Source organism: Melanostigma gelatinosum (genome assembly GCF_949748355.1).
Source record: "Melanostigma gelatinosum genome assembly, chromosome: 24".
Classification (NCBI taxonomy): domain Eukaryota; kingdom Metazoa; phylum Chordata; class Actinopteri; order Perciformes; family Zoarcidae; genus Melanostigma; species Melanostigma gelatinosum.
Window position 1 is genome coordinate 434,138 of NC_136657.1, and position 13,857 is coordinate 447,994.

General features: G+C 44.6%; 1 protein-coding gene across 1 annotated transcript; it reads right to left on the reverse strand.

Annotated features, from left to right (window-relative positions):
* Positions 1–1,276: 1,276 nt before the first annotated feature.
* mxra5a (matrix-remodelling associated 5a) lies at positions 1,277–13,476 on the reverse strand. The gene is made up of 8 exons (XM_079296652.1): positions 13,426–13,476; positions 12,785–13,005; positions 12,457–12,586; positions 11,802–12,192; positions 7,549–11,556; positions 5,893–6,811; positions 5,461–5,787; positions 1,277–4,366 (listed from the first exon to the last, which is right to left on the reverse strand). The coding sequence occupies exons 2-8, from the start codon at positions 12,973–12,975 to the stop codon at positions 2,776–2,778; spliced, it is 7,557 nt and encodes a 2,518-aa protein (XP_079152778.1). The 5' UTR covers positions 12,976–13,005; positions 13,426–13,476; the 3' UTR covers positions 1,277–2,775.
* Positions 13,477–13,857: the final 381 nt, after the last annotated feature.

The window sequence follows — 13,857 nt, forward strand, 5'->3', positions numbered from 1 at the left end:
ATATGGCTATCTAGTTTTAGGTAACATTTAGCCTGTCATCCAAGCAGTGGTGTCGTGCAGGGTATACGCAGGTATACGTCGGACTTATTCCTACTTATGTCAGTCGCTGCAACTACTTCTAAATCCCCCTCTGATGCACATCTGTGTTGTCCATTGTACATACACCTGTCACCACAACAGTGATTGCAGCTGTTATATTCCTCATTTTGACAATCTAACTGGTGGCAACACATTAGTTTATTTTATGGATTATTGTTGTTGGGAAAATGACGCTATGATAGCCAATATGTTGTCCCAAATGCCAAATTCAAGGCTTTAAAAAGGTAGTACGCAGACCAATTGTCCCCTTCTTTCTTACAGTCTATGATGTTAACATGTAAGCCAGACCCAGTATGCACTAGATGGGTTTGTTTGAGTTGGATCTAGCATGCTCACTGGATGGTGCAATAAACCAGTGATTAATTAGGCTGCACACACCGTCTTTTCCTGAGAGCCTTCTCTCTGGAGCTCTGCCCTCCTGCAGCCACAGACACACCAGAAGTTTTTTTCTGCTGCTGCAGCTGCTGATTTATCTTCTTGCTTTTGTTCCATTCTCACATTTTATCAGGACATTTTGGCGTAAAAATACTTTGTTACAGTAAAGAGTAATTTGTTTTTTTCACCCTGTAAATTTCTCAAAGTGCGACTCTTTTAGGCCGAATCTGCTGAACTCATGGGGGATTTCCTCTTGGCTCCAGAGGTTTCTTCCTTCTGGAAGATGAGACTGCAGCTATATTCCCTGAGCCATTATTGCAAGTTTCTAGTCTTCGAGAATAATGGTGACCTACTTCCTTTATCCAACATGCTAAATGAGTATTCTCTCAGATCTGTGCTCTGCTTTCTAAGGACAGCTGAACAAAAACTACATTCAACTTTTGAATAATTTTGTTACAAAAAAGTATATAAAGTCACACACGTCTGTATGTTTCCTGAAACATTTGTGGTCAATGCTGCTATTTCAAAGTTAAATAACAAAATACTCTGTTATTGATGTAATTTAGTACAGTGGCAAACATTCTTGAGTCATCATTTTCTGATCTTTTGCTTTCCCTGCCTCACTAATACAAAGTTTATATTTTTGACTCGGCGCTTCGTAGAAACAGGAGATGTTTTAATAAAATATGGGAAATGTGACGGTTCATGGTTTACCGTGTGGGTTTAGGAGTGGAGCAGAGACTCAGGGCGCAGACTCAGACACAGGACACAAGGGGAGGTAAAAACAAGGCTTTACTGGGCATTTTTTTTGCCGGCAGCTGAGTGGAGATGAGTGGGGTTTACAGAGGGAAAAGCCAGGGGCAGGTAATTTGGCACAGGTGGAGAGAATGAGCATGATCAGGAGACACACACACACTCACCCACACACGCACGCACACACACACACACACACACATGCACACACGCACACACACACACACAAAAACCCAACGGTGACAGAAAAATGATTATGCACCACAGTCTGTCAAAGAAGAATAATTTACAAATGAGGACATATTACCTTGATCAGCATTTTTCAGAAGCTGATTCAAAGATGGTGCACACTGCTGAGAGCAGAAACAATCAGTTATTGCAATATGTGCAGTTATGAAAACACAGAAACGAAGATAGACATTTATGAAAAGCATTGGATACCAACTGATGTCTTTGGAGTAAAAAATACAAATCATCCACCTGAAGAAATCTTATTAGCAACATTCAATTCTGTAATTAAGTTAAACAATATTTCTTCGTTAGAAAATTTGTTGTATAAATGATGCAATTCTTCTGTTAATCTCAGAAGCAACTATAACATGTAGAGCTGAGGATGCTTCTGAGTCTTTGTTCACTGGTCATACAGGATCAATGGATCAATTGCTTTAATGTGAAATACTTAGAGTGAAGCTTATAGAGGCAGATTCTGATGTCATTATGCAGTTTGTTCCGTCAGTCTAAAATTACTCATTTGTTCAATATTATGCAGTGTTTTCCCATTCAGTAACTGTTAGACAAATAAGCATTAGCTCTGTGACCTATGTATATTTCACAGAGTAGTCGTAGGACTACTGTCTTATTATTGGTATTTTTTGTCCTAGTATGGTAGGAATATAGAGACACTTGTTTTTTACTCTTCATCCCATTTCCCTGAGTGATTTGAAATATACAGAAGTTAAGGAATGTGTCAACATATTTTAATTAATTTTGGTTTTATTATGGTGTTTGGCCTGTTTAGAACCAATCAGTTAACTACAAATATTCATCTGTGCCATCCCCTTATAGAATGAATATGAATTATTACTCATAAAAGGTAAATCATTCCGTGAAGGGCAATAGACTGCACAAAGTGACTGTACAAGTCATTAGCCTGAAGCTAAACTGCAAAGCACAACAACTGGTATCCAAAAGAAATGAGAACAACAACTGTCCATGAGCAGTAACTGTAAAGATGATGCAATGCAAAAAACACAGCCAAACTGGCATTATCGTCGTCTGCTTCCCCACATGATTAACATTTCTTTAGCAAACATTGCTCATAATTCTCAGTGATGGGGATTATACAAAAAAATATGTAAACGGTAAACTGTGGTGCTGCAAAATACCATCAACGTTTCGCCTCTAAACAGCACAACTGCAGGTTTTAATCAACTCAATATTTCACCATTGTGGCTGCAGTTTTTACAACATTATGATCATAAAAAACGTTTATCTAGGCAGTTGCTTTGGCATACAGTATGGCAATGGACCATTATGAAGTGAAATTCTTCAAAACACTTGGAGAACGGTAGCTTTAGAGTCGATGCCGATGGCATTCCTAGCTGTGCATCGATAGACGCCAGCATCTCTTTGTGTCGGGTTCTGGATGATGAGGGAACCTTGTGGATGGAGGTACTTATTCCCAAAAAGGCGTGGCTGCGCACTGACAGCCAAGCGGGTTTTATCAGGGGTTTCCCATGCTACCTCCACTCTTGGGATCCCAGTTGCTACACAGTTTAACTGAACAGCAACTCCATGTTTAGCGTAAACCACAGGGGGAGGGCCATTTGTAATTCGAGGTGGGTATGCAATCACAATTACTGATGCAGAAAGCTGAGTGCTGCCGTACTCATTTGCCGCTCTGCACACATAGGAACCCCGATCATAGACTGATACTTGTTGGATGGCAAGTGTTCCATTAGGTAGAACAGCGTATCGTCCAGCTCTCTGTGGCCTGTTGAGGACCACCCCACTGGGTATCGTCCATGTTAGTCTGAGAGGTTCGCCACTGGTTAGACAATGAAGCAAAAGTCTTTCCCCATTCACAATGCTGACAGGAGAGTTATAGCTGTTGTTGATCTCAGGCTTTCTCCCCGGGGACAATGTGATCGTACGCTCCACACGCCCTCGAGAATTACGCCCCAGACAGCGGTACATACCAGTTTCAGCAACAGAGGGGTTGCTGATGATCAAAGAGCCGTCGGGCTTGTGGAAAAACTTAGAAAACCGAGCACCGCTATGCAATGGTGTGCCGTTGGGTAAGATCCAAGTAAGGTGAGGAAGTGTTGAGCCCTCAAAAGAGCAATTGAAAGTCATTGTATTCCCCACAGTCAGTGAAAGGCTATCTGTTTTGGAACCTCTAATTTGTGGACTCTCAACAACCTCTTTCACATCCAAGTTGACCACAAGCTTGACCTCTCCTCCTTCATTACGAGCGATACAAGCCAGTTGTCCCGAGTCTGTCCTCTTGGCTGACCGGATTTCCAAGGTACCATTTCGGTGAACTGTCATTCTGTTGCTGTGGTATGGTGCAGGTAGGATCACATTTCCTGGTAGTACCCACATGATGCGAGGGGTGGGAGTTCCCTTTGCAACACAGTCCACCAGCTTCCGCTGATCCTGGACTGCGGCCACCTTGATGGCGTTGGCAGTTCCTCTTATACCGTTGATCATTGGAGATGTTACTTGGACCTCCAGCCTAATGACTTTATGGTCTTGTCCTGCATTGTTCCTGGACATACAGGTGTAGTTACCTCCATCAAAACGCTGAACCTTTTGAACCACCAATGTCCCATCATCCAGGACCTGGTATTTGTCTATTGCAGGGGAGATCACTCTATTTGTAGGGGATATCCATGTGATGCTTGGCGTTGGTTCCCCTTTGGCATTGCATCTCAGTGTGACTGTCTCACCGTAGAAAACTCTGACGAACTTTTGGTCTTTATCCTGGATTTGTGGCGGGGAAGTTGCAGCCTTGACTTTGACTCTAACCTTCATCTCATCCTTGCCAAGTTGGTTCTCAGCGTAGCAGGTATAATCACCTTCCTCTGGAATGCCGACATGGTTGAAGTACAGCGTTCCATTGTCAAACACCACATACCTACATACAGTTGAGAGAGGATAGGGGAGAAGGGACATACTGATGTTTACACTTTGATGACTGTATCTATCAGTTGAGAGTTAAATGCATTCATGTATATTTAGAAGAACATTTATGAATTAATGCAATTATGAAGATTTGGACATCACACATTGTAACTTACTTTTTTCATATACAGCCCCTTTCTGACTGAAGAAATACTCAGCATAAGTAATACAACTAAATCCCTTGTCAAGAACTGTATATCCACGTAATGAAAGCTGGTAGTGAAGTTCTTTGCATACTGTATCAGGAACGCAGGTTCTGTATTTATTTCCAAGGCTTTTTTTAACAGTTGACAACAAAGATACTATTTGATACTCTGTGAGCCTTTTTCTGTGATCAGTCAGCGATTATCTGTCAGAAAACAATGTGTTTGGTTGCCCAGCCTTGATAGAGTGAAAATAAGTATTTACAGTATGCTGCATGTATCATGGCAGGAAACAATAAATCCAGTTGAACTACAAAGGAGTGTTTGTATCGTAACAGCACATGGCAAAATTGGTTCTTGAAGTAATTTTCTGCGGAAGTGTAAAGAGTCATCAATCTTAGGTGGTGAGCTGCCACAGTAGCAGAGTCTGGGAATATTTTCCAATTAGTTATATGGACATTATGTACATTTCTATTGCATGCATTTCTCTCCTGGGAGAAGGAACCCTGCTCTGAAACGCTTCCTGATGTTTCTTGCATTTTTTTTCCCCATTAAAGCTTTTTCGGAAAGTTTTTCCTAACCCAAAGCGAGGGTCAAAGGGCATGAGGTTTGATATGCTGGACAGATTGTAAATGACCTTGAAGCTAATTTGAGATATTGGGCTAAATGAATTGATTTGAAATTATGTAATTTAAGAGCGCAGCTTAAACTGGTTTTCTAACAGAAATCTTTATTACGTCAAATCTGTTCATGCTTACATTTAGACAATACTATATTAAGTGCTGAATGAAGAGGTGGATGTAATAACCAACTTACAACTAATTCAGAACTTCTGAATGGACCAATGGAGGTATATTTAAAAAGTGAAAGTTAATTCTGAGAGTCACTATGAAGCAGCTCATACCTGTGACTGCGTCCCCCGCTGACACCATCTCTTTGTTTGACCGGGTTGACCATGCTGCCATCCGGCAGTGCCCAGCTGATCTCTGGGTTGGGGACACCAGATGCCACACAGTCCACCTTCAGGTCCCCACCATACACCACCTCCTGATTGGATCTCTGCTGCTTCTGCTCGATCTTGGCCGGTCTGGTCAACACGTCGACCCGCAGCAGAACGTAGTCATCACCCATCTTGTTACGTGCCACACACAGGTAGTCACCACTGTCCTTGTCAGTCACAGAATGAATGGTGATAGTGCCATTGGGGTACACCTTTATCCTGGGGTCAAAACTGCAAAAATAATAGAAACAATAGCATTCAGAGGACATTAAATGTATGCATATTTAAACATGTATGGCTTTAGAAAAAGGATTAATATGCATGTACATTTGTTACCTGTACTGAGCATCCACCAGCTTCTTAGAGGGTGTCCTCCAGATGATCCGGGGCTCCGGCCCTCCTGTTGCCACACAGTTGAGCATCAGCCTGCCCCCATAGATCATATCTGTTCTCTGGGGGGACGACAAGGTGATACTGGCCTTGGCAGAGTTCGGATTCCTCCTTGTGCTCAAGATCACCGATCTCTTGCTGGATGCCACCCCATTACTGGCTGAACACTCATATCTCCCAGCATTTCCCTGGCCCAATCCCCGTATGTACAGGGTCCCATTGGGAAAGACAATGAGGTTGCGTCCAGTAACAAACTGGGAAGCAGTAAGCTGCACTCCATCAGGTCTGATCCAGGTGATGACTGGCTGAGGGGCCCCTGTTGCAGTGCAGTGGATGTAGGCGGGGCTGCCCTCTGGGAGGGTGATGTTCTCATGTTGTGCCTGCTGAATCACAGGTGGCAACATGGAGACATAAAGGCGGACTGAGACTGAGTCAGCCCCAGCTGCACTGCTGCCAATGCACTTATAAATCCCTCTGTCTGTGTAAGTGGCCTGGCTGATCTGGAGTGTTCCGTTACTGAAGACGGCCACATGCTGCTGAGGGGCAACACCAAGTGGGCCAGCAGCTACGTGGACATGGTTAGGGAGCACCCATGTGACTCGAGGCATAGGGTGACCCTCCACTTTACACTCCAACTTGACTTTGTCACCGAGGTGCACAGGGATGTCTCTGTGCCGAGGCTGGAGGATCCGCGGATGCTGAGACAGGACCACGAGGTCGACCACCAACTTGTCTGTGCCGTACTGGTTCTGGACTGTGCAAAGGTACTGGCCCCTGTCCAAGGGATGTGTGTTCCTGATGATTAATGTACCATTTGGATGGACCTCAAACCTCTGGACCCTGGTGTTCTGAGAAATAGTCGCCCCTGCATGAATGGAAAGACAGCAATTGTACCGAAACCGAAACCAAAGGTTGCACAGACATTGTAGAAAACAAATCCTACAGATCTCCTGAAATGCACTGAACTTAATTTGGGGTTTGTCAGCATTAAAGCAATGTCAATATTCTGGCCATAGGTTTGATCACAACCTTTTTCTTTTACCTTTTTAAAAAATAATATTGGAACTTATCTTTTTCCAGATCAAAAACAAACATGGCACAAAGAGGCAGCCTCTGGTGCTGAGAAATGAAGCCTACACGGCAATGCCAAAAACTGCAGTTCCTCAAATGGCCACATAAAACTGGCGCGAAGAACAAGTTTATCCCCGTACACATCTGCATAAAGTAGCCCGGCTTCCTCCAATTTCTAACTAAGCTTGGAACAAAAAAAATGAGAAGTTGTTCATGTGTGAACATTGTGTTGTACTGTACATATTAAAAACACATCTTCACTGATGATGAATGTCTAACCATATTGAAAAACAACAAGGTGTCTGCACTTTTATCAAATTTGACCTTGTATTATTATTATAATTATTACTATTACTACAAACAATAATGATGGTTAATAATTTACATTACTTCTGCATATTCTGGGCTCTTACAAACTATGTGATTACACTGATTTTATCTTTATTTTTTCCATTTCCCATAGTGTTTGTAAAGAAGCTTGACCTCGTGTACATAAAATACAGAGTTGCTTGGAGGTTAAGTAATACATACCACTAGCAACTTTAGTCCATGACAGGAAGGGCATTGGCTCACCCTCGGCCCCACAGGGAAGCCGAGCATCTGTTTCAGCATCCACAGTGAAAGTCTGGAAATTGCTGTTAGTTATTCTTGGCTTCCCTCTTGGAATAGATCCTTTTCCAGGGAGCTGGTGCCTTTTGGACACATCCTGAGTGCTTGTTGGAAGTCCCTCTCTGAATGGATCAGTTTGAATTGCAGAAATTGTTGGGGCTGGGGTGGCAGTCGGTTTGATTGGCTGCCTGCTGGTCAATTTTAGGGCTGGGGAAGTTGGATTTGTACTCATAAATAGAGCCAGCTTGTTGTCAGTTGACTGGGTTGCAAGACGAAAGTCTGATGTTCTCCTAGACTCTGATGTGATGGGTTGTGTTCGTTGGTCTTGACCGTAATTGTCTGGAATTATGTTGATCTTGGGAGCCTCCTGAGTGATGGCCTTCAATGAAGAGCCCATTTTGGCTTCTGTGGAAGACGTTTTGGGTAACGTGACATGTGACACCACTCTAGATGGGATCACAGCATCAGGCCTTGATGAAGTAGCAGAGACAGTTGTTGTTCTGACGATACTTGTCAAATGAGCATCAAAGTTATTTCCTGTGTTCGCAGGTCTTTCAGGTAGTGTAGGTTGTTTTGTGGTAACCTCTTCTGTGTCCAAATCACCCCCAAGAGGCGCCCTCAGTGTCGTAATCAAGCCACTTGAAGTGTAACCAGAGGTTGTCTTGATTTCATGCTCGATCAAGGAAGCAGCTGAGGCAAATGGGGATGGCAGCAGTGAAAAATGAATGTCTGTCTCTTTCAAAAGCATTCTGTCACCTTTTTCCGTGGGTGTGTATTGATAGTCTGATTCATTCTGCCCGACATCTGTTAGCAATTGCGTTAGAGTGTGAAAATCCCCAGAGTGTGGCAGAGGTCGAAGGTCTCCCTTGGCGCTAACCTGTTGTGTCTCCTCTAAGGGTTTAACAGGTGGAAGAGGGCTGCCCGTAAACCTCTGCTGAGTGACTGATGCGATTTTATCCAAGAGCTCAGGAGGAGACGCACTTTCTGAGATTTTCAGGGTTGTTTGAGAACTTGTCTTTCCGTGACCTACTTCTGGAGAGGCTCTTGGAAATGATGGTGATGTGGTTTTGAATAGTGGTCTGGCTGTGGGTTGATGGCTGTCGTTTGTTTCGGAGGGAGAAGCTGGAAGTGAGGAGAGTTTTCTGGCTGCCTCAACGTCATGCCTTAAGACTGTGCTTTCTTCATGACTCAGTATGCCTGATGACGCTGCTTGGCTGCCGCTGAATGGAACAGTGGTATTGAAATTGGCTGTTTTAACTTCTAATGGGTCTATTTTTAGCTGTGTGGAGGCAGTGGTCCTGAGAGTTGCTAAGAGAGCATTTGCAGTCGTGGTGGCAATAAACTGGGTGGGTTTAATCAGCTTTTGTCTCCCTTTGTTTGGCTTTCTCCGACGACCCCCATTCCTTCTCCTGGAGTTAGGTTGTCGAATGCGCGGGGGGAATCGTCCTTCAGACCCCTTCCTTCTTGTAGTGGTGGGTACTAGTGTAGTTGTTGGAGGTACTTGTGTGAGCATTGCTTGAGATTGCAAATCATCAAGTGTTGTATCCTTTGGATGAGTAAGCAACTGTGATGTTGTGGCAGTCACACTAAGATATTTTCCATTTTCCTCTTGGCTTGTTTCTGATTCAATGAGGTCGACCGAAGGGATAATTTGACTTCCCCTTGAAGATAGTTCTCTTTCATTAATAGAGTTGGCACCAACATTCGGTCTGTCCATATTCTCTCTTCTCCCCGAGGCCTTGGATGCATCAGCTGTTTTGACTACATTAACATCTGTATTTGTGCTTTGGCTTTCTTTTAGAGAAAATGTACTGCTGCTGCTTACAGTGTTTGTGTTGGCCTGCCAGAAAGTGACATCGTGTAGGGGAACAGATGTGGTCTGCTGTGGGAGGAAAAATACACTGTTTGAAGTTGTGTGTATATCCAAATTTGTATCTTGGACTGTGTGCTGTGCATTGTATGGAGTCTGTGTTGTGTGTGGATCTGCTGCAACATCTAGGCTTTGTGTGTGCTGACTGTTTGATGTCATATCGCGTGCATTATGTGTGGTGTAGCTGTTAGATGTCAAGTCTGTGCCTTGACCTTCTGTATTGTGTTCATTCGTTTTCATTTGTCTATATTGTGTTGGAGTGAGTGGTGTTGTAAAGTAATCGTGGCCCTGCACAGTCATGCCATCTGAAGATCCCTCAATAGTAACTTGTGACTGTGTTGCTTTCTCTGTCTGTTTCCTCTCTGTTGTATGCTGAACTGGGAGTGGTGTCACGGTATTGTGAGCATTTCGATCCCTAATCTTAGCTAAAATATCAGCCCATTTCTCTGGGTCTATTTTACTCTTTGACATATTAATCTTCCTCCTGCTGTCAACTGTGTTCTTCCTGTCTTCAACATGTGATCCCGTTGGTTTTTGAAGCACCGGAGGCCTCCGCCACCTACTCCTCGATGGATGGACGCCCCTCCTGCCAGGGGCCACACTTCCTGGAATTCTCTTCCTCACAGGATCCAAGCGGCTCATTGGAGCCCCCACATGAGTAACCTCAATGTCCCCTGATGCCTCCTCTGCATCCTCTATGGGGACTTTAATCTGAGTGTTCACCCCTGACACTGACTGAGGTCTTGTTGGCAACTTCCTCAAAGGCCTTATGAGCCCTTTGCGCCGAATAAAAGTGATTTTTGTAGCCAGTGTATCCACACCATGAGGATTAATGGCGACGCATTTATAATAACCACTGTCCAATAGCTGAGTCTGTGGGATATGTAGTGTGCCATTGGAATAGACCAAAGCTCTGGAGGAGTTAGCTTGGAAACTAACTATGTTGCTGTTCGGTAGAATCCAGTTAATTTCAGCATCAGGAGAACCAGATGCTGTGCAAGGCAGGGAAATAGGGTTGCCAGCAAATCCCTCGATAGGTGTAATTGAGGCGTCCTCCCCTGGGGGAGGGCTAGAGGATTCCTGCACTGTCAGATGGAATGGCATGACAGCAAGGTCTCCATCAACCTTTGCAATACAGTAGTAAATTCCAGTATCTGCGTGGCTGACAGCTTTAATGACCAGCCGTCCATCGCTGGACAGACACACCCTGTTGTCTGGACTGTTGTATGGTGCCGCCACCGTAGAGCCGTCTGGCAAAATCCAGTGTATGACTGGTTGGCCAGAACTGTGCACGTTGCAGTACATTTGACTCAGATTTCCCAGGATAGCACTCAACACTGTGCTGGATGTGTTTATTGACTCAATCATGACCCATGTCCTCCTCTCTCTGCGCACAAGCTCTGTCTCAACTGTCTCTGAGAAGTCCGTGCTCAGGATCAATTTTACCATCTTGGCTGATGATTGAAGTCTGTTCAGCTGAAGGTTTGCAGATGTCTGCATCAGCCATGCCGGCTGGGCCACCATAGTAACTTTAACACCTGTGTAGTACTGGGCATCCTTCTCAGAGTCCTGTCTGTACACATAGATTGGATTAGGCTGACTTCTGAGCATAATCCCCCTTTGCAAGTGGGCTGGCACATTACTGTAGTATGCAATAAGCCTCCACAGTTGCTCATACTTTTCTCTGTCGACAGGGCATTCAAGATCCACAGACACAGTGATGTTGGAGGCCAGCTGAGGCTGGTTGACCTGCTCCCAGTTGATCTTGGTAAGCACTCTTGGCTCGCCAATACCACACTCCAGATCCACCTCATTCCCATGTTCGTCGGACAGGCCCAGGGAGATGTTCCCAAATGGTTCCCTGAAGTCCTCTATGGTCATGACCTCACTCTCGACGTCAACAGGGGGGGAAGTCCTGTGAGGAGAACTGATGACGGGGCTACTGCACACCAGGTTCTCCAGAGCCTGAAGCTCTTTCCTCTGGAGGTGCCTGGGAGAGGAGCACATGGGACACAGCTGGCCACCGGGAAGGGCCCTGTCCTTTTTACATTTCAAGACACCTGGAGACAAAAACCACAAAGCTGTCAAATAAAACCTTGACGTATTCTTGGATTAACATATTTGAATGTTCCAATTTATAAAAAATGTAGATAATGTATCAGGTCACTAGTCTTTAAAGGCTCAACAATAAGGACTTCATGCTGAAAGAGTGTGGAAACGAAAAATGCCACTTTTTGCCCAATCAGGCTTTACTCTGTAAAGAAAGGTCTAAATCAAATTGCAGTGTGGAAATTAAAAGTCTGACCTGGAGAAGTTTTATCCCATTCATGGAGCCACCTCATGTTGCAGTCACATATCCACGAGTTCCCATGGAGGTGCAGGTTCTCCAGCTGTGGCATGGTCTCTACCAGCCTGGAGGGCAGTGATGTCAGCATGTTGTCTGACAGATAGAGGTGCCTCAGAGTGGAGATGTGGAAGTGGCCCATCAGGGTGAAGGTGGTGAAGGTGGCTGGGTGCAGCTGCTGAAGCCGGTTGCCTTCCAGCTGCAGCAGCCGCAGGGAGGTGAGGCCCTGGAAGGCATCTGGGTGGATGAACTCCAGTCGGTTGTGGTCCAGGTGTAACCTGGCCAAGGCCCAGACACCCTGAAGGGTGTGTCTGTTGATCTCCTTCAGCTTGTTGTAGCTCATCTTCAACATCTAAACCAACGAGCACGAGGAGAAATAAAATCATCATGAGTAATGATGACATTATGATCCCACATTTTCCTCAGATGAGACACGTTATGCTGAACGGATGACAGATCTTCAACCACACATTTGGATATTTAATGTGCTGATGCAGACATATTTTTATGAATTTAATATGATCCATCATTGTGGTTCAGTGTCTTGGTCAAGGGCAGCCACTATTCATGCATTCTTTCTTTCCCAGGTAATATTTTCATTGTGTGTTCAGTGTACCTGCAGTGAAGTAAGATCCTTGAACACTCCGTGGGGTAGACTGTGGATGTCGTTCCCATGGACCATCAGAAGCTCCAGCTTCCTCAGGCCAGCCAGCGATTTGTCTGTAATCGTATTAATACTGTTGAACCTGAAACAACAACACCAAGGCGGGCGGTAAAATACACATTAAACCCATTCATGAGAAACAATACATGAGCCTGGGCACTGACATGACAAAACGTTAAATCCCTTTATTATACTGCATTGAGAGTGTAATCCAATCACGGACAGTGGAGCAAAATAACAGCCATGCCAAGTCAATGCTGAGGATGCAAAAAGGACTGACCCCAGATTCATGCGTTCCACGTCTCTGGATACAGCAGCTGGGATGGTGATGAGGGAGCGGAAGGTGCAGTGGAGCTCAGCTGGCTGGGGGCAGGAGCAGGGTCGGGGGCAGGGGGCCGAGGCAACAGGGGGCAAGATCATCAGCACCAGCAGAGTGTGGAGGACGCACACGGTGGGGGGGTCCATCTTCATTCAACAGAGGAGCAGCTGCCCGTGTAATAACTACAGTAACAATATTTTGTTATCAACACATGACACATGTTATTATCATATTCTTCTTCTTCTTCTTCTTCATTATTATTGTTATTTTAGCGTTTTTAAAATACTTTTCAAAGAAAGAAATGCGACAGAAAATATAAAAACTGGTTCACATTCATGATTCTTGTGAAAATAAAACTTTAACTTGAATAAAACAATCCCAGATGACAGTCAGAATCCGTCAGAGGTAAAACGTCATTTGCTGGCGCACTGATCCGAGTTTGGCTCAAGTTTCGTGGGTGACTCTCTGCCTCCATCACCGCATGGATGGATGAACTGCAGCGGGAGACGCACTCTGCTGCAGCGGTGGTTTCAGCCAAAGTGCTCCCGAAATATTTAATAACTTAAGCTCAAATCATTGCAAGGAAATATAAATGCTTTTACCTCAAAGTCTTGATAGCCTCTCTCTAAGGAACTCCTCATATTCCATTTCAACGTGGTTGAAGTCCAGAAACCGCAGAGTCGAATTAAAACTGGAAAAAAACCGGAAACCTCTAAGAGGCAATAACCAAAGTTTGTGTTTTAAATTGTGAAAATCTGCACAGAACAGAAGCTGAGCACAGACTGTGATATAAAATCCTTGGGGGGGGGGGGGGGGGGGGGGGAGTTTTTTGTCTTTCTCCTGCTCTGTGGAACTCCAGTAAGGAATGAGTGAAGGAGCGTCTCCGGCGCGCACGGCGGAGACGCAACGGGAGGAGCCAGAAGTTTTTCGGGAGGACAGAAGAGGTTGGAAAGAGTTATATGATACTGCTATACAGCCAAACGTATGATGCTGGCAGTGAGAATGATTGGTTAGCGGTGCTATGACATATTGCA

Bases quoted from the DNA above. Each gene is read 5' to 3' on its own strand.
- mxra5a (XM_079296652.1), bottom strand. From the start codon at position 12,975: ATGAAGATGGACCCCCCCACCGTGTGCGTCCTCCACACTCTGCTGGTG. The intron at 12,193-12,456 runs GTACACTGAACA...TCGTTGGTTTAG, and splicing joins AGGATCTTACTTCACTGCAG to ATGTTGAAGATGAGCTACAA. The intron at 4,367-5,460 runs GTATGAGCTGCT...AACTGTATGTAG, and splicing joins AGCGGGGGACGCAGTCACAG to GTATGTGGTGTTTGACAATG.